The sequence below is a fragment of the Gobio gobio genome, assembly GCF_949357685.1.
Source record: "Gobio gobio genome assembly, chromosome: 2".
Classification (NCBI taxonomy): domain Eukaryota; kingdom Metazoa; phylum Chordata; class Actinopteri; order Cypriniformes; family Gobionidae; genus Gobio; species Gobio gobio.
Genome location: NC_137098.1, coordinates 7,610,915 through 7,632,628, shown reverse-complemented (window position 1 = coordinate 7,632,628; position 21,714 = coordinate 7,610,915). Strand labels below are relative to the sequence as shown.

General features: G+C 41.5%; 1 protein-coding gene across 49 annotated transcripts in view; it reads right to left on the bottom strand.

Moving 5' to 3' along the window:
* mical2a (microtubule associated monooxygenase, calponin and LIM domain containing 2a) overlaps positions 1–21,714 on the bottom strand; it is a 122,375-nt gene that overhangs the window by 13,602 nt on the left and 87,059 nt on the right. For 7 of the 49 annotated variants that reach the window (XM_079801509.1, XM_079801515.1, XM_079801514.1 and 4 more), the window contains exon 20: positions 19,077–19,184. The exons of 15 other annotated variants lie outside the window; for them this stretch is intronic. In XM_079801509.1, coding sequence (XP_079657635.1) covers positions 19,077–19,184 — 108 coding nt within the window. Of the gene's footprint in view, positions 1–1,374; positions 1,465–3,230; positions 3,301–3,408; positions 3,525–6,955; positions 7,049–7,229; positions 7,404–9,142; positions 9,212–18,499; positions 18,689–19,076; positions 19,185–21,714 lie in introns of those variants that run through there. 27 more of the 49 variants (XM_079801518.1, XM_079801538.1, XM_079801527.1 and 24 more) reach the window with 12 other exon arrangements.

Below are 21,714 nucleotides of genomic sequence, written 5' to 3'. Positions count from 1 at the left end.
GACTTGTTTGCTAAACTGAACAGCCAATCAGAGTTCTCTCTCTCACCGACAGCCCGACGCAGATTCTACATGTTGAATCGGCCAAAAAAACCCAGACGGCTCAAAAACGGCCAGACATTGCACGACGGTCGATCGTCGGCTTGTGCTGTCCCTGGCTTTAAAGTTGTGTTTAAAATGAACCCCCCCTTTACTAAACTCTACCCTAAACCCCACTGATAATGTAAGCAAAAACAAATGTGAGATTTAAATGCATTTGCTGAAAAAACCATGCCATTTTAGCTTCCTTCTACGAAGCTTTGAGCTCTTTTGTGGAGTGTCATGACTCGTGTTGAACTCATACCCAAGCGCCCAGATCACATGTGCAGTGCTGTGCCAGATGAGCCGGTGTACTATGTCAGAAAAGCCATTCAATTGGAGCTGGTTATGTGATGCAAATGTCAAAATGTATTAGTTTACAAAATCATGCACTATGGTAAGGTCATGACAGTATTGTGCCATTGTGTCATAATCTTCCCATGAAATCATAATATGTGTGAAAAGGAACACAAGTTTTTGATGTTTAACTGCGTTTACAGTTAGTTTCAGCTGAAAACTGCAGTGAAATACATGTATAGGTACATTTTTGCAGTTTTGCAGCAATGTAGATTTTTTTTACTTTTAGTTCACCCAAAAATGAACATTTTGTCATCATTTATTCACCGTCAAGCTGTTCCAAACCTGTAGATATTTTGAAGAATATGGGTAACCAAAGAGTTGTGGAGCACCATTGACATCCATAGTATGATACTATGGAAGTCAATTGTTTGGTTACAAATCCCTTGTGTTCAGCAGAACAATGAATTTTATACAGGTTTGGAACAACATGAGGGTGAGTAAATTATTTCCATTTTTGGGTGAATTATCCCTTTAAGCCTGGGTTGGGTCTATAGTATGTAGGCGCCTCACCATGTTTTGGAACAGAACCCGTGTCTTTTAGCTCAAAATGAGGGTTTTCAGTCAATCTTGAGACTTCTAAAGGCATTCTGTAAAACTCGACAAACTCCCATGATCCAGTAACTTTGAACTGCTCAGTGGGTGGAGCTAGAGTTTCAGGTCAAGCATCTGGCAATGGAAGAGGGGACTTTTGGAATCTCTCTCTCCCAGCTGGAATGTAAGGATGCTTACAGCCAAGTGTGTGTGTGTCATATTGGCACGTTCTCATTACAAAACCAACCATGTGAAGAGAGACAGTCCATCAAAGAGAGCTGCCGCACTGATCAGCGCTCTCCAGTCCTGCCTACAACATGCCAACAATCTCACGGAAGACTCTCAATCCAGCCAGAACATGCGAATCCTGGTAGATTGTGGATAAGCATCATTCCACTGGTCATATACCTGTTTGGGAGCATATGAGTCTCCATTTGAGTGAGGAATGTCTGTTTGTTTTCTTACAGTAAAGGATGTTGTGCTTCTGTAGGTGTCGGACTGAAAATTTAGATTTGAGAGTTTATTGAAGCAAATGTTGTGGTCATCTTTGGTTAAGTTAAAGGAATAGTTCACCCAAAAATTACAATTAGGCCCTTATTTACTCCTCATGCCGATCCAAACTTGTATGACATTTACTTTTTGCCAAGGAACACAAAGGGTAAAAATTTAGCAGAATGCCCAAGTTACTCTTTTCCAAGAAAGCATTCTTGGTTTATTTGGGCTTTCAAGCTCCAAAAATTATACCAAAATACCAAAATTTGTGAATATGTTTTACTATAAATTACTACTTCAGTCTTTCTACTTCAAAATTGCATTTAATTCAATTGGTTACTTGATGTTTCTTAGTAATTATTTGTAGGGCTGTGCGATATTGAAAAAAAATGCGATATGCGATATCCTTGTTAAATAATGCGATTTTCGATACGATATTGCTTTAAGTGTGTAAAATCAATTTCTTTCCCCAACTGATATCTTTCACTTAAAGCATAACCGACTGTGTTTGCATGAATACTCATCAAGACAGCCATTTTGACACAACTGTGTGTTTATTTGACAGTTCGAGTGTGTAACAAGACACGAAAAAAAAGAACGGCTTGTGCGCACGTTTCGGTGTGTGTGTCAGACAGCGCGAGACTGCAAGGAGTTGTTTTTCGAAAGTCATTGCGTTTAATAACTCTTTCACACATAAGTAAGAGTCACATAAGTAACAGTTGTGTGCCCAGTCTATTCTCTGATATATGCATCAACCTAAAATGTACACTTTTCACAATGTTGAATCATTCAGATATTGCGCGATATGCATATTGTGATATGTACATTTGCGATATATCGATATATTGCGCAGCCCTAATTATTTGTGTTAACAGCGATATCTGAGAGAAATTGGTTTCAAAATCACTTAAAGGTGCACTATGTAAAAACATTTTTGTAAAATATCCAAAAACCACTAGGCAAGTGTTATATATTTTGTTCAGTTGAGTACTTACAAAATCCCAAACGTTTCCAACTATTTGTAAATTGTGAGAAATTGCTTTTTTAACCAAGGGACTGGGACGTGTGAGGGAGTCGCCTGTCGATTGCATCATATCTGCGTTACCCTCAGTTTCCAGAAACTGAAACGCTTTACTCTCACTGCAGTGTGTGACAAGTGTCATAGCAGCCGCAGAGAGAACGCACAGATTAACGTCATAACAATTTTCAACACACTCAGATGTGTATAATATGATAAACAGAGCTGTTATCTCATACTCATGACAGGAGAAGCGGAAGTGGCGCCGGCGACTGTGTCATAATAAAAGTCCCGCCGCTCTTCTCATTAACAATCGCTCCAGCGGCCTTGCTCAGCTCCACAACACTCGGTCCTGCTCCGCTTCATCTTCAGTAACGTTAATAATCACATTATTGAACATAAAGTCCTATCCCGATTACATTCCACCAGCTGTGAGGTGAAGACCACATGTCCCAAGATTCTGCGCTCAAACGTGGCGTCATCAAATTACGCCTTTGTTTTGAACAGGCGACCTCTAGTGGACGGAAAAGTTACATAGTGCACCTTTCAGTGTAGAAACTAAAGTCAATCTTCACTGAAATTCTAATTTGAACATCCACATTTAGTAGACACAAGATATTTTCTCTATGGAAGAAAGACGATAAAAAAGTTTGAATCAACAAGAGGATGAGTAAATAAAGATTGCATTTTCATTTTTGGGTGAATATTTCACTTTCAATCCATTACTGGAACAATTATCTTGACAAACACTCACCGTTTGTGAGTAACTCTTTGCTTCTCCTTGCGTGTTTATGCCATAAAGTATTTCTGGTTTTGATTTACAGCTTTAAAAAGCACAATGAAATAGTATGTTAATAAGAAATGACTCTGAAAGGCATTAGAAACATTGAGGACGTAGAGGAAGAGTGTTGAAGGTGAAATCACTTCTTTACCTTAACGAGAAAGCAGAGGAGAGGTTAAAGGAAAGATGGAGAGGAGCAGAGCATTCTGGGATGGCGTGAAATATTATGGAGTTAGAATGAAGAGGATGGACAGCGGAAGAACTGGTCTGTTCAGAGCAGAGATAGAGACACAGATGAGATGACAGGGAAATATGATGCCTTTGATTGAATGTTAGACAGAACAGCATTAAATTGCATTTTAAAGCTGGAGACTTTTCAAAGCGCTCTAATATTATTAAAGAATCATTTTTGCTCACTGGTCTTAGACTTTATACTGACATTGACACAGGCAATTCAGTCACATTAGTTTATTAAGATTAATTTATATGGGATATGATAAGTTAGAAATAACTGATAACAGACTGTAGAATTATTGGACATTAATGCTTACACAAAGTGGTAATGCCACTATAAACACTTGAGGTATAGCAGATTTACCACTTTGTGTAAGTATCGAGCTCACTGCTCATTGGCTACTGATACAGCAGGAACCAATCAGCTGTGCCCTATAGAGAATGATGTGATTGCAAGCTGACTGAGTTAAAGACTTAAGCGTTTCATGACAGAACTTTTTATTTCTAGAATTCAATAATGTGTAGAACTACTTCCTTATACCACCAATTAAGTATTTTAAACTGCATATTTTTCAAAAGTACTAATCATTTCTTTAGGTTTAAAGAAATAAGAGACTGTCTATATTGCACTGTCTATATAACATGCAAATAGGAGTGTGCGACCTTCCCAAAATTTAATATCATGATCTTATAACAAACACAAAAACTGTTTTATCGAGGATATCCAGACTGGAACAACATATTTGTACATTTTAAAACACGGTATTGCATTAAACAATCAGCTGTCAAATTAATCATTAAACTCTGCACAGTTTTTATTGTATGAATTAAATATACACTGATTCTTATTAAAACTACTAAAGATATTCAGTCAAGAGCAGTGAGTGATTTTGTCTGTCTTAACGACATTAATGACAGATTGCAGCAGGAATTTGCATTAGGCTTTAAGATTGAATGCATGGATCTAATATAATGACACGCATCAGATTTCTTTCCCAACTGTTTATTCACTTAAGACATAACTGACTGTCTTTATGTAAATACTCGCCAAGACGGACATTTTGACAACTTGTGGTGTATATTTGGCCGATTAGACGCTCTTAGATATCGTTCTTTTTCCCAGTTTAATGCACTTTTAATGACTCTTTTTAAAATAAAGCATGTCCCACAGTAGACTGCAATTCACAACAGTCACGTTACAGTCACGTTGACTGATATGGAATTTAAAGGTATAGTTCACCCAAAAATGAAAATTAGCCCATGATTTACTCACCCTCAAGTCATCCTAGGTGTATTTGATATTCTTCTTTCAGACGAATAAAATCTGAGTTATATTTAAAATGTCCTGGCTCTTGCAAGCTTTATAATGGCAGTGAATTGCCATTATAATGGTTTTGCTCTATCCTCTGCGTTTCCACGTTCGTCACCGGAACTTACGCTACGCCTGCATCCTACGTCATATGCTGGAATACAGTCTCTTGTGAATGCGTGGACGATAGTTAGCGGATGTTAGAGATTACAGTTTGTAAAGTTTTAAATTTGGATATTTTTCTTAAGATCCTTTCACACTGGACATTTTTTCGCGATTTTGACACGCAAATGATTCACGCGATGGTTGTATTTTTTGATCAGCTGTTTGTGTAATGAATGCTTACACACCGAACACAACGTTTATTTTTTTTTTGCTTCAATGCCGATTTGTTTTACTCTCGAAACCAGGGGTCTCCAAACTCGGTCCTGCAGAGTTTAGCTCCAACCCCAATTAAAACACCGGAACCAGCTAATCAGTGTCTTACTTGGGCCTAGTAAGCTGGTTCAGGTGTGTTTATTTGGGGCTGAAACTAAACTCTGCAGGACAGTGGCCCTCCAGGACCGAGTTTGGAGACCCCTGGCTTAAACCAATCATATACAAGGAAACGAAGGTCACGAAATGTCCAGTAAATGTCACTAGCTATTCAATTAACATTAACCTTTGCCAGGTATCACATTTCTCATGAGATTACAGCTCCTGTGGAGTACATGCAAGTCGCTGTAGACTACAGACAACGATAACACAACCTTTTGAGTTAAAACTTGTTAATTTATTTCTAAACCTAACTGTGTCCGCGACTATAGAAAGTGAATGACTTTCCGTCAGTACGACTTTGGCACTTAAATGTTTACATTGTGACTCAAGCTGCTCCGGATGGATTGGTTCCCTGAAGTTTGTGGTTTGTCTCGTCAGATGCGGTGCTACTGTCTCCGGAGGGAACTGGCCATGATCAAATTTTAGCTCCTGTACAAAGATTAGCATAATCCCCTTTAGACTCTCTGTTCTTTAACACTGGGTGCACCTAAAACCTTCTTTTCGTTTTTTTAAAGAAAATGAAAAGCTCGTCTTCACTGGATGATGAAGTGTCTGTGTTTTCTCAGCTGTCGCCACCAATGTTTTGGAATGTTGGAGCTCTGAAACGTCACAGTCGTTGCAAATTCGTGTCGCGGCTGATGTGAATGGTTTTGACACAAACTATTCGCAAATATTCGCTTTTTCGTTACGCGTCTAGTGTGAAAGGGCCTTTACACAAATGCATTGCTCCGCTTCAGAAGGCCCTTATTAACCCCCTGGAGCTGCGTGGAGCACTTTAAACTTTTTTTATGGACTTCAAAACAGGAACAGCCATTCACTGCAACTATAAAGCTTGGAAGAGCCAGGGCATTTGTTAATATAACTGATTGTATTCATCTGAAAATGAGGGTGAGTGGTCTAATTCATAGGCATGGGTTAATTTAAATTTTTGGCTGAACTATACCTTTAAGTTTTTAAGGAGTGGCAAAAGCACATTGCTTTAAAGGAAAGGAATGACATGCCTTTATCTTGATTATCACATTTTTTTAATCATTGGAAGCCAAAATCGAAACTGAAACCAAAATTTGACTCATCGCACAGCCTTACAGCTGTTGAATTGTTTTTCAAATGCGTCAGTGTGCATGAAAGACACGTGATATAATTCAGTCAGTCTGCAGTCATTGCTGTATTTTAAAATTATTATGAGGACATAAAAGATCACAGTCTCATTCGCTTGCAAAGTGGACATCTTCCAAAATCAATCATGATGTCAAATTGTCAGATCGCAGATGTTGGTTAAATGGATAGTTGACCCAAAACCGAAAATTCTGTCATTTATTTACCCTCATGTTGTTCAAAACCTGTATTAGGTTTTTTATTTTGTTGAACACAAAATAAGATATTTTTATGTTAATATATTGGATGTTGGTAGTCAAACAGTTGACGGTAGCCATTGACCTTCATAGTAGGAAACCAACATTCTTCAAAATATCTTCTTTGTGTTCAACAGAAGAAAGAAACAAATACAGGTTTGGAACAGTAAATGACAAAAATGTCAGATTTGGGTGAACTATCCCTTTAAGCTTTCCAAATGTGTTTCATGTTCCTAGAACAGGAAGTTTAGATGGTGCCATGATACCTTATCGAGGACTTTAAAGTTTCTGTTTTCCTTTGACTGGCGGATCTCTGTTTCATTCCGATGGCTTAAATGAGACGTTCTGCGACTGCTTAACTGTAACCACAAATTAAAGCCCATTCAATGTCATAAAGCTGCACACAATAATGATATCTAACCTACAATTAATCAGAAGATTGGTTACCTCCAGAATGCCAGATGTCAAAACACTCGTGGTAAATCTCTCTCTACTGTAATTATATATTCTAACTTAGCTGAGCGATGAGGAAACACTCACCAGATGGGACGCACTCACTGTTTCTCCCTGTATCTCCTGTTTAAAATGCTGCACATGTAACTGTTTGGGTCTAGACGTCTTAACCAAATGGATGCCGATGGAAGAGGAGAAAAGGAAAGAATTAGACTGAGCAGACTGGGACAGTGTGTAAAAGATTGCATGCACCATTACCTGCTGAGAGGGACAGGAGGAAATGAGAGGACGAGGACAGGAAGTAGCAGTGCATTGTGGGAGACAAAAGTAATGAAGAGAGAGAGAAAGAGAGAGAGCAATTTGAATTAGTAGCAGAATTTCATATCCACTACAATCCATTAACATATTTACTGACATATCACTTGAGACTTAATGGTATAAATATTATAATTAAACTTTATCTGGAGTACTTCTTTATTGCACAATGCATATTTTTTTATATTAAGCCTAAACTGTGTTTTAATATCACTATTAGTAAGGAAAGTATGATCACTGTATAATGTCAGTCTTTAAATGAAAGATATTTAAAGTGTACCTAAAGTATACTTGCGATAGTTCCACTTTAGCACAATTAAATATACTTAAGTATATCTTTAGTTAGACACTATTTCCGGATAACTTAAGTGCATTAAGTACAAAATTAGTTGTTCCAATTTAGCAGACTTTAAAGGGGTCATGAACTTTCCCTTGAGCTTTTGATATATAAGAATATCCTGTAAGTTTCAGAGCTGAAAACGTCCTTGTTAGTCAAAGAAAAGCTTTTATTGACACCAGGCCCAGCAAACGATCGATTTCAGAATGTGCCAGGCTATGACATCTGAGTGTAGCGAAGCACCGCCTCAACAGAAGAAGAACAACGCCTAATTCTGTAGCCCCACCCACCGACTCGTGCCTGACATGATATAGGCCTACATAGAGCTAAACCGCATCGAATTTCTAAGCAGCAAACATACCACATAAGCTTAATTCGGATTCCAATATTATGAATGTATGGATGAACTTTACTTTTAATGAATATCCAGCTCACGTGGGGAAGATATTGCGCGTTTGTTCCTTCATTTCACCACGGATTCGTTTGTAAACAAGAGACTGGATTTGCAGACAGGATGAGATTACATGAATGAATGAAGCAACACATTAATGTGAGTAAAACATGTTTTTATCTGTGATAGTATTGCACTGTTACAGATCGTATTGATTATGTGTACGTGTCTAACTGAACATACCATAGCACGCTGTCACAGGCTGAAGAATCTTTTATTTGTGGTGTTGTCGGTTCATTGCGATTCGGGATCAGACTCGGACATGTATGGGCCAGTGCTCGCAAACGGGGCATTGTGTTTTCCAGACGGGCTACCAAAACGTAAGCCCGGCCTGATGACGGGCTATCTTAAATAGTGAAATAACATTCCTTTCTTGATGTGCGTTGTTCACTCTCTTGACTTGATATTTGAAGGGCGCGCACCTGTGAGAGTGTATACGGTTCGCGGTTATATCCACCGATTGGGTGGGCCAAGTAATAAAAAAATAACATTCCAATCAATCGCGGGTGGATGAGAGATAAATCATTGTGTTTGTTTGATAAAGACATTTTGCGAGGCCCGTGGGCGATTCATTCCATTTGACGTTTCCCCACACGCTTTCAAAACAATTCCCACATGTACTGAGGGGAGCTGAAGCTCATTAAATATGCAAATCTTATTCAAACCTAGCTGTGGGCGTTTACTTCCAAGTCTTCAGTGCGGCACGCCCATAAAAACTGAGCGTTTCTTGAGAGAGCCTCAAAACCAGGGTAGAAAATAGCCTATTACTTATTCATTATGATGTTTCTGAATGTAAAAACCACATGCTAAAAAAGTGCTGCTGAAAAAGTGGGCGGCCACTATAATGCACTCTATATTATATTTGCAAACGTCTCAGGAACAAATGTTGCTCAGCACCTGTGAGCTTTTCGCTGATTCTCTCAGCGAAAACTGCACGTCTAGATGCCCAGTCGGAGATCTATCCGTCTTATTAGGAGTGGGAAAAAGGAGTTGGAAAAGGCATGAGATGATAATGATTCATTAAAGACAATGTGCAAGCAGTATGAGGAGTGTTAAACTGTATTAAAGATGGAAAGAAGTGCATGTATTAGTAATAGCAGGCGCTGTCAGACGGCAGGAGACAAGATTATGGGAGGACATGGGAGGAGGACACACTGTAGAGAGCAGCAATGTATTCTGGGATTGGGTGTGGTGGAGATGGATTGAAAGGTCAGACAGCAGAGGAGTCAGTCTGTCCAGAACAGAGATAACTTGAACATTCAATATGAACTGAGAAAACGAGATTACTCTTTAATAGCTCAGGACGCCTAATGGAGTTCTTAGTTTTGTTTAACTGAAAGTAAAGAATTTGATCTCCATCCAACACAAAAAGACATAAATGAGACGAGTATAGCTATAAGCAATTTAGATAGCAGCTCAGATATTTCAGTCTTGTAGTTTTTAATAAGACGTTTGAGTTCATATTGAGATCTTTGCATTTTAATTACAGACTTTGCTGTCTTAATCTGAGCAAAATCTAAGAGGTTGAGAACTCTGTAGGTGACACAGACATAAAGGCATAAATGGTTAGCTTACACGAAAATGAAAATTTTGTCATTAATTACTCATTCTCATGTTGTTCCAACCGCATAAGACAAAAATATTTTCAATAAAAGCTGAGAGATTTCAGTCCCTCCAATGAAAATCCATTCGACCAAAACTGTCGCTTTGGAAAGAAGTCTCTCAGGTTTCATTACAAATATCTTAATTTGTGTTTTGAAAATGAATGAAAGTATTATGTCTTTGGACCAGCATAAGTGTGAGAAACAACTGATTTATAATAAAAAGACACCTCATTTGTGTTTTTTATTTTCTTATGGGTACTTGTTTGTCTGGCTATCACCAGACCAAGCTCAACCTTTTAAGACTGAACATTGGTCCGGGGAGTCTGCTATGTATTTTCTCCTGCATAAGAGGCGTGATCAAAAATGACTCTGTATGCAATTGGATAGTCCTTCAACCAATCAGTGTGATCAACGGGCAACGACCCATTGCTTCTCTATCCGTCATCGTGTTAAACCCGGCATAGCGCGCCAGGTGGATAAGCCAGTCTGTGATTGATTCCAGCAAATGTGTGACAGGCGCAGGATATATTAATGTACAGGTTTCCAGACTGAGCTGCCGGCGAAATCAAATCGCCGGCAGATCAGGCTGGGTTTACCCAGTCTAGGTACTTGTATTACTTTGTGCAGAAACCTGCAACATAGCCAGGGCTTGACATTACCTTTTTTGCTCAATAGCCACAATTTTGACATCGATACCATGGGGAAGAACTATGGGGAAAAATATTTTTAATATTCTCATAATTTGGCAGCAGGAATATTAGGCTGCTGTCACTTTAAGAGCTGACGCATGAATCCATTACACTGTTACACATGCGTTTTCTTTCTCAACTCTTTATGTTCACTTAAAACAGAACTGACTGTTTACCTGAATACTCGCCAAGACCAGCATTTTGACATAATTTTGTGTGTATTTTATATTTTAAGTGCAATAAGCAGGGTATAAAATTCAATTTAGTACTGAGAGGAGGCAAAGTGCACACACACAAAATCGGTGGGAATTAGTATGATTATGCGAAGAGATGAGAGAGAGAAAGAAAGAGCAGCTGGTATCGTGTCTCTATTCTGCAGGAAATGAGTATTGGAAGTGGTTCAGATTTCAGTATCGATATGTATTGAAAAATCACTATATTTGACAACACTGCTAGCACTTAGTTTATTATTTCAGATGCCTTTTTTAAAAAGCTTTAATTGATAAATTTCAACCTGCCAAAGTGGCAAGTAGGAGAGACTGCGTTACACGCCACTGCTGAAATACACACACATTAGATGTGTTGGTGGATGTTAATGTCGAGCCCTGAACATAGCCTATATTTGATTTTGATTATATAACGTACTCTCTTACTCTGTGAAAAATATTAAAATTATTTGTTCAGATTTAGTTGTTGTTAGAAGGCACCAGACATAAGTTTCTCACTCTTTATTAATGTTTTAAAAGCTAAATACACTCCTAGGCAAAATATGGGCCAAACCAAAAATGGCAAAATATTCACTGGAAAGGAAATGAGCAAGAATTGCACAAATACTGTAGATAAAGTAACTTAGCATGGAATAGTCTTCCCCAACATGCAGACAGCTTTTTACAGGAAGAAGAGTCAGTGTTGTTCCACTCACTGCTAATGTCTTCAAACAGTTCACGAGTAGCTGAAAACTGACTCCCAGTTAGTTTGAGTTTAATATGAGAACACATATTCACTATAGGGTTAAGATCTGGACTCTGACTGAGGCCAAAACATGAGCCAGATGGACTCCTCTTGGTTGTCTTTTTGGGCAGGAGCATTGTCTTGTTGAAAACAAGATAACAATCTTTCATTTGTATGCAGCAAGCCATTCTGCAATATTCTCCTGAACGCCAAAGCATGAAATGCCTTTTCACAGTGACATAGCTCACCAATATTAGCTCAGCAATATTTCTCAGCAGATTTTCGAAGACAAAGCTCTGGAGCTTCACCATGCAACTCGTTTTTCATTGTGATTCATCACTCCACACACAACTTCCCATATTCTGGCATTGATGATTGATGCTTTTCCGAGACAGCAAAGTAGTGCATATGCTTAAATTTAGCTAATTTGTGGTTAAGACAATTAAAAGCTTAGTGTTTAGCCATTTTAGGCTTGGCCCAGGAGTGTATATATGCATATGGTTCATAGAAATTACAAGGAGGAGCATCTGGCCTGCATTTTAATGACGGATGACAAAACCCCAGAAAAGCGTGTTACAGTAGGAATCCAGAGAGATGCACGCATCCACAGCAAGAGACGTGCAAACATTATTTCTTGCAGATGCTGCTTAGTTTTATATTTTTATTTTTATATTATAGCGAAATTAAAGGTATTAAGTGTTGTTTTCAAATAAAATGTATTAAAATGGAAAAAAATATCTGCCAGTGGGGTCAGAAAAATGAATTTAAAGTTGAAGTATATAATTCCACCCATTAAAATACATTCTCAAAACCCAGTTTATTGTTCATTGACTACTATTAGTAGGGCATTCATGGGTTGATCTCCCGCAAAAGTTTAAACATCAGCTGCTTTTCCACCATCGGGCCAAACGTTTTTAAGAATGGTAAGGAATCGTGATCATTATATTTCCACTTGAACTTGGTTTGGCACTGCCACTAATACAAAACATTCTCAGCCATCAAAACTGGAAAGTGGTCTGCTCAGATCTGTCAATCTCTTTCCAGCTCAACATATAGCGAGAGTTTGGAGGCGTGGCTACTGTAGCAGGCGGAGCCAGAGGGTGTTTAGCCAGTGAGGGACCATGACAGATGAGTTACAAGGGAAAAGAAATGCAGCTTTGGTAAGTGCAAGACACAATTCGACCTTCAAAGATTAAGCAGGTCATGAACAGCCAAAGCAAACGGGGTATTGTGAAGCAACACACTACAATGGATGCTTCAAAACAGCATCATCAGGCACCCATTCAGAAAGACAAACGCTCCAGGTTTACTTTGATCTGCCCAGTGTAGACAGACTCAAACAGTTGTGGCGCGTCATGTGTTTGTGCGAGCTAGACAGTGTTCGCCTACTCCCCTTGCTCATGACACATAGCAACACAGCTAAAAGTATTGTTGGAGCTTTTCTTAAAAGTAGCCAACTTTTATCTGTCGAGATGTTTTCACAAGCACCCGTAAGAGATGTTTGTGATGTTTGAGTTGAGGGAGGCGAGGCAAGATGTGACGCGTGAAAGCCCCGTTTCCAAAGTTGTTTAAAAATACACTCTAAAAAATACTGGGTTAAAACAACCCAATTGCTGGGTTAGTCCCTTTTCAACCCAACTGGGGTTGTTTTTAACCCAGCATTTTTTTAGAGTGTATGCTTTATTTTTGTAATTCCACTAGGCGCGTAGAAACTACATACTTCACCTTTAATTCAAACTGAAATGTGTCCGAAATCGCCCCCTATACCCTTAAATAGGGCACTATTTGAGGGGACAGCCATTTATAGTAGTGTCCAAAACCATAGTGGACGTTATTGAGTGCACTCATTCAATCCCATAATGCACCACAATAACGAATGTACAACCGATGTACGCTCAACAACTAGAGAATACCCATAATGCACTGAGGTTCGTGTCGAGTTAATTCCTGCACCCACAGCTGAATCATCCATCCATTCATTTTCCAAACCACTGGTCCAATGTGGGTACAGTGTAATATCATTGTCACGGAACGCTCAACCACGCCTCCTCCTGGTTTCACCAGATCTCTCTCTCCTGCGTATTAAGACTGCATTTCCCTTCCTTGCTCCTCTGCTAATTATTAGTTCATTATTATCACCTGTGGACCCTCAGCTCACCTTTATCTGGACTGCTCTGCTCATTGTTCATTTGTGAAGTCTTGATTTACCCTTACTCTGCCTCTGGCTTATTCCTTGTGTTTGAACTTTATGACTGCCTATCTCTGTTGGCTTACCTGTGTGAATAAAGTCTTGCAAATGGATCCGAACGCTTCAGCCTCTTCGTCACAGAAGACTTCACCAAAACAGGATCCAGCAGATTTTCATCGACTGGCCTCCGAGGTATCCTCTCAAGCTGAGGTGCTGCTCACTCATCAACAACAGCTGGTGAAATTAACAGCTCTCACCGAGGAGCTTGTGAGATCGGTCCGAGCCCTTACCCCGCCGAGCGCGGCTGAGAATCCATCTGCACCTGCAGCCGTTCCCCCCGCCGTGAGTAACAATTCAAACCATCCAAAATTATCCCTTCCCGAGAAATTTGATGGCTCACCTTCTGCCTGTAAGGGATTTCTGTTGCAGTGCAGCTTGTATTTCAACCAGCAGACACAGTCCTATTCCACTGATGCGAGCCGAGTTTCCTTCATATGTTCCCTACTCACTGGTCGGGCTCTGGAATGGGCTACTGCGCTCTGGTCTGGAGGTCAGCTCTCTTTTCCCTCTTATAATGAGTTTTTGACCCAATTTCGAGAAGTATTTGAACACTCAGCAGGAGGAGAGGATCCAGGAGAACTTTTGCTTACGTTACGGCAGGGAAGGTCTACCGCAGCAGACTACACACTCTCTTTTCGGACCCTGGCAGCCCAAACTGGATGGGAGGAGGAACCTCTAAAGCTCCTGTATCGCAAGGGATTGAACCCGGATCTCCAGGGAGAGCTGGCATGCCGCGACGACGGTAAATCCTTGAATCAAATCATGGAGCTCGCTATCCCGACGCACACCTCTCAGGACCAGCTTCTTTGAGTATGCTTCCTCTAACGCGGAGTCGGAGCCCATGCAGATTGGTTACACACGCCTCTCTACGGCGGAGCGGGAGAGGAGACGCCGAGATCATCTCTGCATGTATTGCGGAGAGGCGGGACATCTGAGGGCCACATGTCCGGTTAACCCAGTGCTCAAGAGGTCTACTGCGGTGAGTTCGAATCCCTCTTCTAAGTTATTTCATGTGGATTGTTCTTTGAAGTTTAATGGACAGACTCTAAATGTAAAAACCTTGATTGATTCTGGTGCTGCTGGAAACTTCATCGATCTTGCATTCGCCAAAACTCTTTGTGTTTCTCTCCTCGCATGTGAGCCTGGTGTAACAGTGGAAGCGCTTGATGGGCGCCCCCTGGGGTCAGGAGAGGTGCAATACACCACACAACCTCTAACGCTCAGCATCGGGACACAGCATTCTGAGACCATCCAGTTATTCACGATTCATTCGCCTATGTATCCCATAATTTTGGGGCTTCCGTGGCTGGAGAAACATAACCCCCAAATTTCCTGGTCTGAAGGGAGGATATCCCGGTGGTCCGCATTCTGTCAGAGCAACTGCATGGTCGCTATCCAAGGTACTGAACACCACAGCGCTTCCCTCAAGGGAGTGGATTTTCAGAGAATTCCCCCAGATTATCACGACCAAGCTCTGGCTTTCAGTGAAGCTGAGGCTTCTCATCTTCCCGCTCACCGTGCTGGCGACTGTGCTATTGAGCTTTTGCCTGGAGCTGTACCTCCACGTGGAAGAGTTTACCCGTTGTCACAACCTGAAACAGAGACCATGAGGGCGTACATTGACGAACAACTGGCGAAAGGTTTCATCACTACCTCTACATCTCCGGCTTCCGCCGGATTCTTTTTTGTCAAGAAGAAGGATGGGGGTCTTCGGCCGTGTATTGATTATCGTGGTCTTAATGAAGTGACAGTGAAATATCGCTATCCTCTCCCGTTAGTTCCAGCCGCCCTGGAGATGCTCCGTACCGCCCGCTACTTTACCAAACTGGATTTGAGGAACGCATACAACCTAATTCGCATACGGAGGGGTGACGAGTGGAAAACTGCGTTCTCTACTACATCCGGGCACTACGAATATCGGGTAATGCCATTCGGCCTTTCTAACAGTCCTTCAGTTTTTCAAGCTTTTGTAAATGAGGTGTTCCGAGACATGTTACAGCAGAGAGTTATTGTCTATATTGATGATATTTTGATTTTCTCTGATTCCCTTGAGGAGCATGTCCAAGATGTGCGAGCAGTCCTCACGCGCCTGATTGAGAACCAGCTTTATGCCAAGCTCTCCAAATGTGAGTTTCACCAGACGCGTATCTCCTTTCTGGGCTATGTCATCAGTGCGGACGGAGTCTTGATGGATGACAGCAAGGTCAGAGCAGTGGTGAATTGGCCCCAACCTTCCTCTGTTAAAGAGTTGCAGCGCTTTTTGGGCTTTGCCAATTTTTACCGCAGATTTATCCGCAATTTCAGCGTAATTGTAGCACCGCTCACCTCTCTGCTTCAAGGAGGGGGGAAATTCTTTAAGTGGACAGCGGATTGCACCGCGGCCTTTGCTCAGCTCAAGGAGAGATTCACTTCTGCTCCTATCCTCCGTCACCCGGATCCTGAGAGGGAGTTTATCATAGAGGTGGATGCGTCTAACACAGGAGTGGGGGCTGTCCTGTCACAGCGGTGTGGTAAGCCTGCGAAAATGTTCCCGTGTGCCTTTTATTCTCGCAAACTCAACTCTGCAGAGCGCAACTATGACGTGGGTGATCGTGAACTTCTGGCCATGAAGACCGCCTTTGAGGAGTGGAGACACTGGCTGGAGGGAGCTCGTCAGCCTTTTACGGTACTCACTGATCACAGAAATCTAGAGTATATCAGATCAGCTAAGCGCTTAAACGCTCGCCAGGCTCGTTGGTCTCTGTTTTTCTCTAGATTTGATTTTAAGATCACCTACAGGCCAGGTTCTCAGAATGGCAAAGCTGACGCCCTGTCTCGACAGTTCGACGGTCCTTGTGAGGAATCTAAGCCTGAACCCATTATTCCCACTACTCTAATCGTGGCTCCTGTTCAATGGGACATTATCACTGAGATCACCGCATCCCTAAGTAATCACCCTGCTCCGCCAGAATGTCCCGCGGATCGTCTCTTTGTTCCGCCCGGGTTCCGCCACCGTGTGCTTCAGTGGGTTCACTGCACTCCCAGCGCCGGTCATCCTGGTATCGCTGCTACCATACAGTTAGTTTCCAATCGCTTTTGGTGGGCTTCACTCCAGTCTGATGTCATAAAGTTTATTCATCAATGCTCTGTTTGTAACACTGTGAAATCCTCTCATCTCAAACCAGCTGGACTGTTACAACCTCTGCCAGTACCACAGCGTCCCTGGTCGCACATCGCAGTGGATTTTGTGACTGATCTACCTCCTTCCCAGGGGTTTACAACTATTCTCTCCGTGGTGGATCGTTTCTCTAAGTCCTGTCGTTTCATTCCTCTGACCGGTTTGCCCACGGCTTTACAGACAGCCGAGGCTCTTTTCAACCAGGTGTTCCGTCTCTTTGGTCTGCCCGAGGACATTGTCTCTGACCGCGGTCCTCAGTTTACCTCCCGTGTCTGGAGAGAATTGTGCTGCAAACTAAATATCAATGTCAGTTTAACTTCTGGTTACCATCCTCAGGCCAACGGGCAGGTCGAACGTCTAAACCAGGATTTGATTCGATTTCTGAGAACTTACTGCCACCAGAATCAGCAGGACTGGAGTCGCTTCCTGGCCTGGGCTGAGTATGCCCAGAATTCTTTGTTAAAACCTGCCACTGGTCTAACCCCTTTCAAATGTGTTTTAGGGTTCCAACCTCCCCTCTTCCCGTGGGCTGGGGAGCCATCCGACCTCCCAGCAGTAGATGCGTGGCTTCAGCGCAGTGAGGCCACCTGGGATGCTGCTCACGTCCACTTGCAGCACGCCATACGCCGTTTCCAGCATCATGCAGATCGGAGGAGGCGCGAGGGTCCTCGGTACCGACCCGGTCAGTGGGTGTGGCTCTCTGCACGAGATCTCAGGCTCAAGCTCCCAAGCAAGAAACTTTCTCCTCGTTTCGTCGGACCATTTAAGATCCTTCGTCAGATAACTCCTGTTTCTTTTCGTTTGGAACTTCCTGCTCATTACAAGATCTCACCCACATTTCATGTGTCCCTTTTCAGACCCGCTGTCGCTCCCAGGAGAGAGAGGAGCCGGGAGGAGGTCGCTCCTGTGCAGACTCCTCCCATTGAAGTGGACGGTTCGGAGGCTTTCCGGGTGCGAGAGATCCTGAACTCCAGGCGTCACGGCGGGGTGTTGCAATACCTTATCGACTGGGAGGGGTACGGTCCCGAGGAACGCTCCTGGGTCAGGTCTCATGATATCCTGGATCCTACATTAACTGCTGCTTTTCACCGACACCACCCAGATCGACCGGCTCCAAGACCCCGTGGTAGACCCCGCCGTCGACCAGGTCCTCGCTTCCGGAGCCGCTCGCAGGGGAGGGGCTCTGTCACGGAACGCTCAACCACGCCTCCTCCTGGTTTCACCAGATCTCTCTCTCCTGCGTATTAAGACTGCATTTCCCTTCCTTGCTCCTCTGCTAATTATTAGTTCATTATTATCACCTGTGGACCCTCAGCTCACCTTTATCTGGACTGCTCTGCTCATTGTTCATTTGTGAAGTCTTGATTTACCCTTACTCTGCCTCTGGCTTATTCCTTGTGTTTGAACTTTATGACTGCCTATCTCTGTTGGCTTACCTGTGTGAATAAAGTCTTGCAAATGGATCCGAACGCTTCAGCCTCTTCGTCACAATCATACAGGTATATATTCATTTTTATTTGATTATTAAATTGTTTTCTTAAGGTTTATACATAGTTTAAAATAGTAAGAAAGGAAATATAATAAATGCACAGAGAATGAGGATGTTTGAATCATCTGTGAACACCTGGACTGATTGTTCCTCCTGATGTAAGCAGTAAAAAAGCAAAAAAGCTTCTCGTCCAGTCTGAGAGATCAATTTAAATACTTACAGGAGCCCTGAGCAGCCCAGACCCCTTTATAGGTCCAAGAGAGTCATGCGAATCCCTCTTGGTTCCTCTTGCATGCTCGTAAAAGCTCATAAAAGTATAGCGAGAAAACATTTATTCTAACACTTTCTTCAAAGAACATCCAAATATGTTTTTACTGGCATAGATGCTTGCGGGTTATGATGTCCACTGGCATTCATTGACTTTATGAACTCTTTTAAAGTGAAACCGGTCGTTTGAATGCACCGAGCACTAGAGTGTGTCCTCAGTTGCCCCACATCTGTTCTGCTAGAGATTATTAACCAATTATGGCGGAGCGGGGGTTCAGGGAATTAATTACTCAGAATGCGATGATATCTGCAAAGACTGCAGGTGCATGAAATGATGCTCAGTCACTCAGTGATCAGAGGCCGAAGCCGCAGGGCATGCAACAGCAGCTGAGTGAGGAAAGCCGACACACGCAGACACATAGTCACCTGATGCGGAGAGGAGGCCTCGCCAGAGAACAGAGAGCTCAAATGCACTCCCTTCTCCTTTATGCTTTTTTTATGAAACTCCCTGGCCTTTTGAGTCTGGGCTTTCCTCTGAGTGAGGCAGGTAGAAAGAAACAAGAGATTAAAGACTGAGGTCAACAGGAAATTAGATCAGTTGTTAGATCACTTTCCAGTAGTCATTTTTTTACTTATAATTAGGGCTTTCAATAGAATTGCGATTAACAACATTGTTTTTGTTTTTTATGAATTTGTAGAAATTTGCATTTAAACATACATATTCTGGAACAAAAAGTAACATTTATAGTTTATACTTTATTTTTGTTAAAGGTCTCATCTAGAATTCATTTATAAATATTAGTTTCCACTAAGAAGACTTCATAGCACATTTAAGAATTTATAATACAAGTGTGACTATTTTTTCAGGACCATATATCTTTTTCGAATCTTGTCCATGATTTTTTTTTTTTTTGACATAGCACACATATATACACATTCTAAAAAAGTTGTTAAGCGCTAATAAATTGCATTGTGCCATTTCAGGCAAAATGTATAAAAATAGCTTAAAATAGGTTGGAAAATATCTATTCCTTTAGAAAAGTGCAGGGTTAATGGTAACAGAGTTGACTGTTTTACACTCATTTATACTGCAAGGTGCTTGTTAAAATAGAATTTAATTTCTATAAATATCCCATTTTCAATAATCAATTCTTGACTGTAAAAAAGCATGGTAACAGGGTTGATATTTTAAGATCTGACAAACCAAATTTAGTGATAAAAGGAGATATTTACTAGCCTGGTCCTACCAGAATCTCACACATTTCATTTGTAGAGAGAGTCTGGTCACTCTCCATTGACAAGCGTTAACTTCCTTGAAGGTGGGAACTCTGTTGAAGTTTAAAACTATTGGATCTACCCAGAGTAGGGTGGCCATTTCCATAACGGCAAAAAGGAGGACACTTTGTGGAATTTAGTGAGGCAAAAATAATTGCATAGGACTCTGATGTACTCGCAACTACAATACAATTTTGCACAATTTTTCAGTGCCTGAAAACATAACATTTCTGGACTTCTGGGAATAACAGAAATACATAAATTAACAAATAATGGATGCGAAAAATAAATAAATACACATTTCAGTTCTTAACAAAGAAGTTCACCCTCTGCAGCAGCTCTTTGTTATCTGAAATTTGTATTTATTATTTTTCGCATTCATTATTTGTTTATTTATGTATTTCTGTTATTTACAGAAGTCCAAAAATGTAATGTTTTCTGGCACTGTGCCATATTATTTGGTTATGTATTTCTGTATGACTGGTGATGCTTGACTGCATGATTACGATAGACTTTACAAAGCTCTGCAGCGGAGATTTTGTCATCCTGAGGTGATGTTGATTCTCGAAAAAATGACCTAAGGGAAGACGTAGCCTACCTGCGGCTCGTCGGTTACTTTTATGTTTTTCCATGCTGACATGTCGGTCAATGGCGGCTTTCCCTTGACTACTAATGTCCACTTCACAGCGACACAGTGTGCTTTTTGATATAAATTCGTGCTCTTTTGTCCATTCCGGATTAAATGAGGTCTGAGCGTCTGACATCCTATTTAACGTTAGGAAATGATGCCAGCACATCGTGGAGGCTTGTTTACGTTTTTAACCAATGATATATCAGATATTTTTTTGACACCGCTTTCAGCCAATCATTTGTTTGACCAGAGATCTTACGGCATTAGACGCTATGCTGCTGCGTCCCAATAAAGATTCTAGAGCCGGGTTTTATAGGCCGATTCAGCGCAACTCCAAAAAGGAGGACAAAGGAGTGTCTGGCTTGAGGCTGCGCCTGGACTGTCCGGGCAAAATCCGGACGTATGGCCACCCTAACCCAGAGCCACTCTGGATCTGCCATAATCAATCCCTAAGGTTTGGTCGTGACGTATGTCGTCTCAAACTAGCGCACAACATCAACGTCATCGTTCTTAGCCACTCCCTCTGTTCGGTGATTGGACCGGTTCAAATTTGACTGGAGAAAAACAAAGAATATACCGCAATCCCAGAAGGAGTACTGAAGGAAAATGAAAATTGAGAGGACGTATGTAGGAGGGCGGAGCCAGGCTAGATATTTACTACAGGGTTGACACTAAGGGCCAGATTTACTAACAGCTTGCTCCAGCGCAAACCCTCTTTTGGTGTTAGAAACTACAGTCAGGATTTACTAAAGACACTCAGTGATAAATTAGAGCTGAAAAGCAGTGGACAGGGTTATTTTTGCGGCTGATCTTATTGCATATGCATTTGTAGGAGTTTCACTTTCAGACGCAAAATGTATGTGAGGAGAGTATTTAAATGAATCATGTAAGGGGATTTACTAAGGTTTGCACTTGTCAATTTACTGGTGTTTGCTCAATTATTTACCGCCCAAGAAAAGCACGACTTAAACCAGACGCTAATTTGCGCTGCTCTTGTTAGATTGTGTTGGTCATTATGGAAATTATCCGGTTGTGTTCTTTCGTTTAGACATCGTCAGTAGATCACACACAGAACTACTACCATCAGCACTTTAATGGAATTGCGCTCTCACGCTAATTTGCCCTGTTTAGTAAATCTGGCCCTAAATCTGGGAAAAA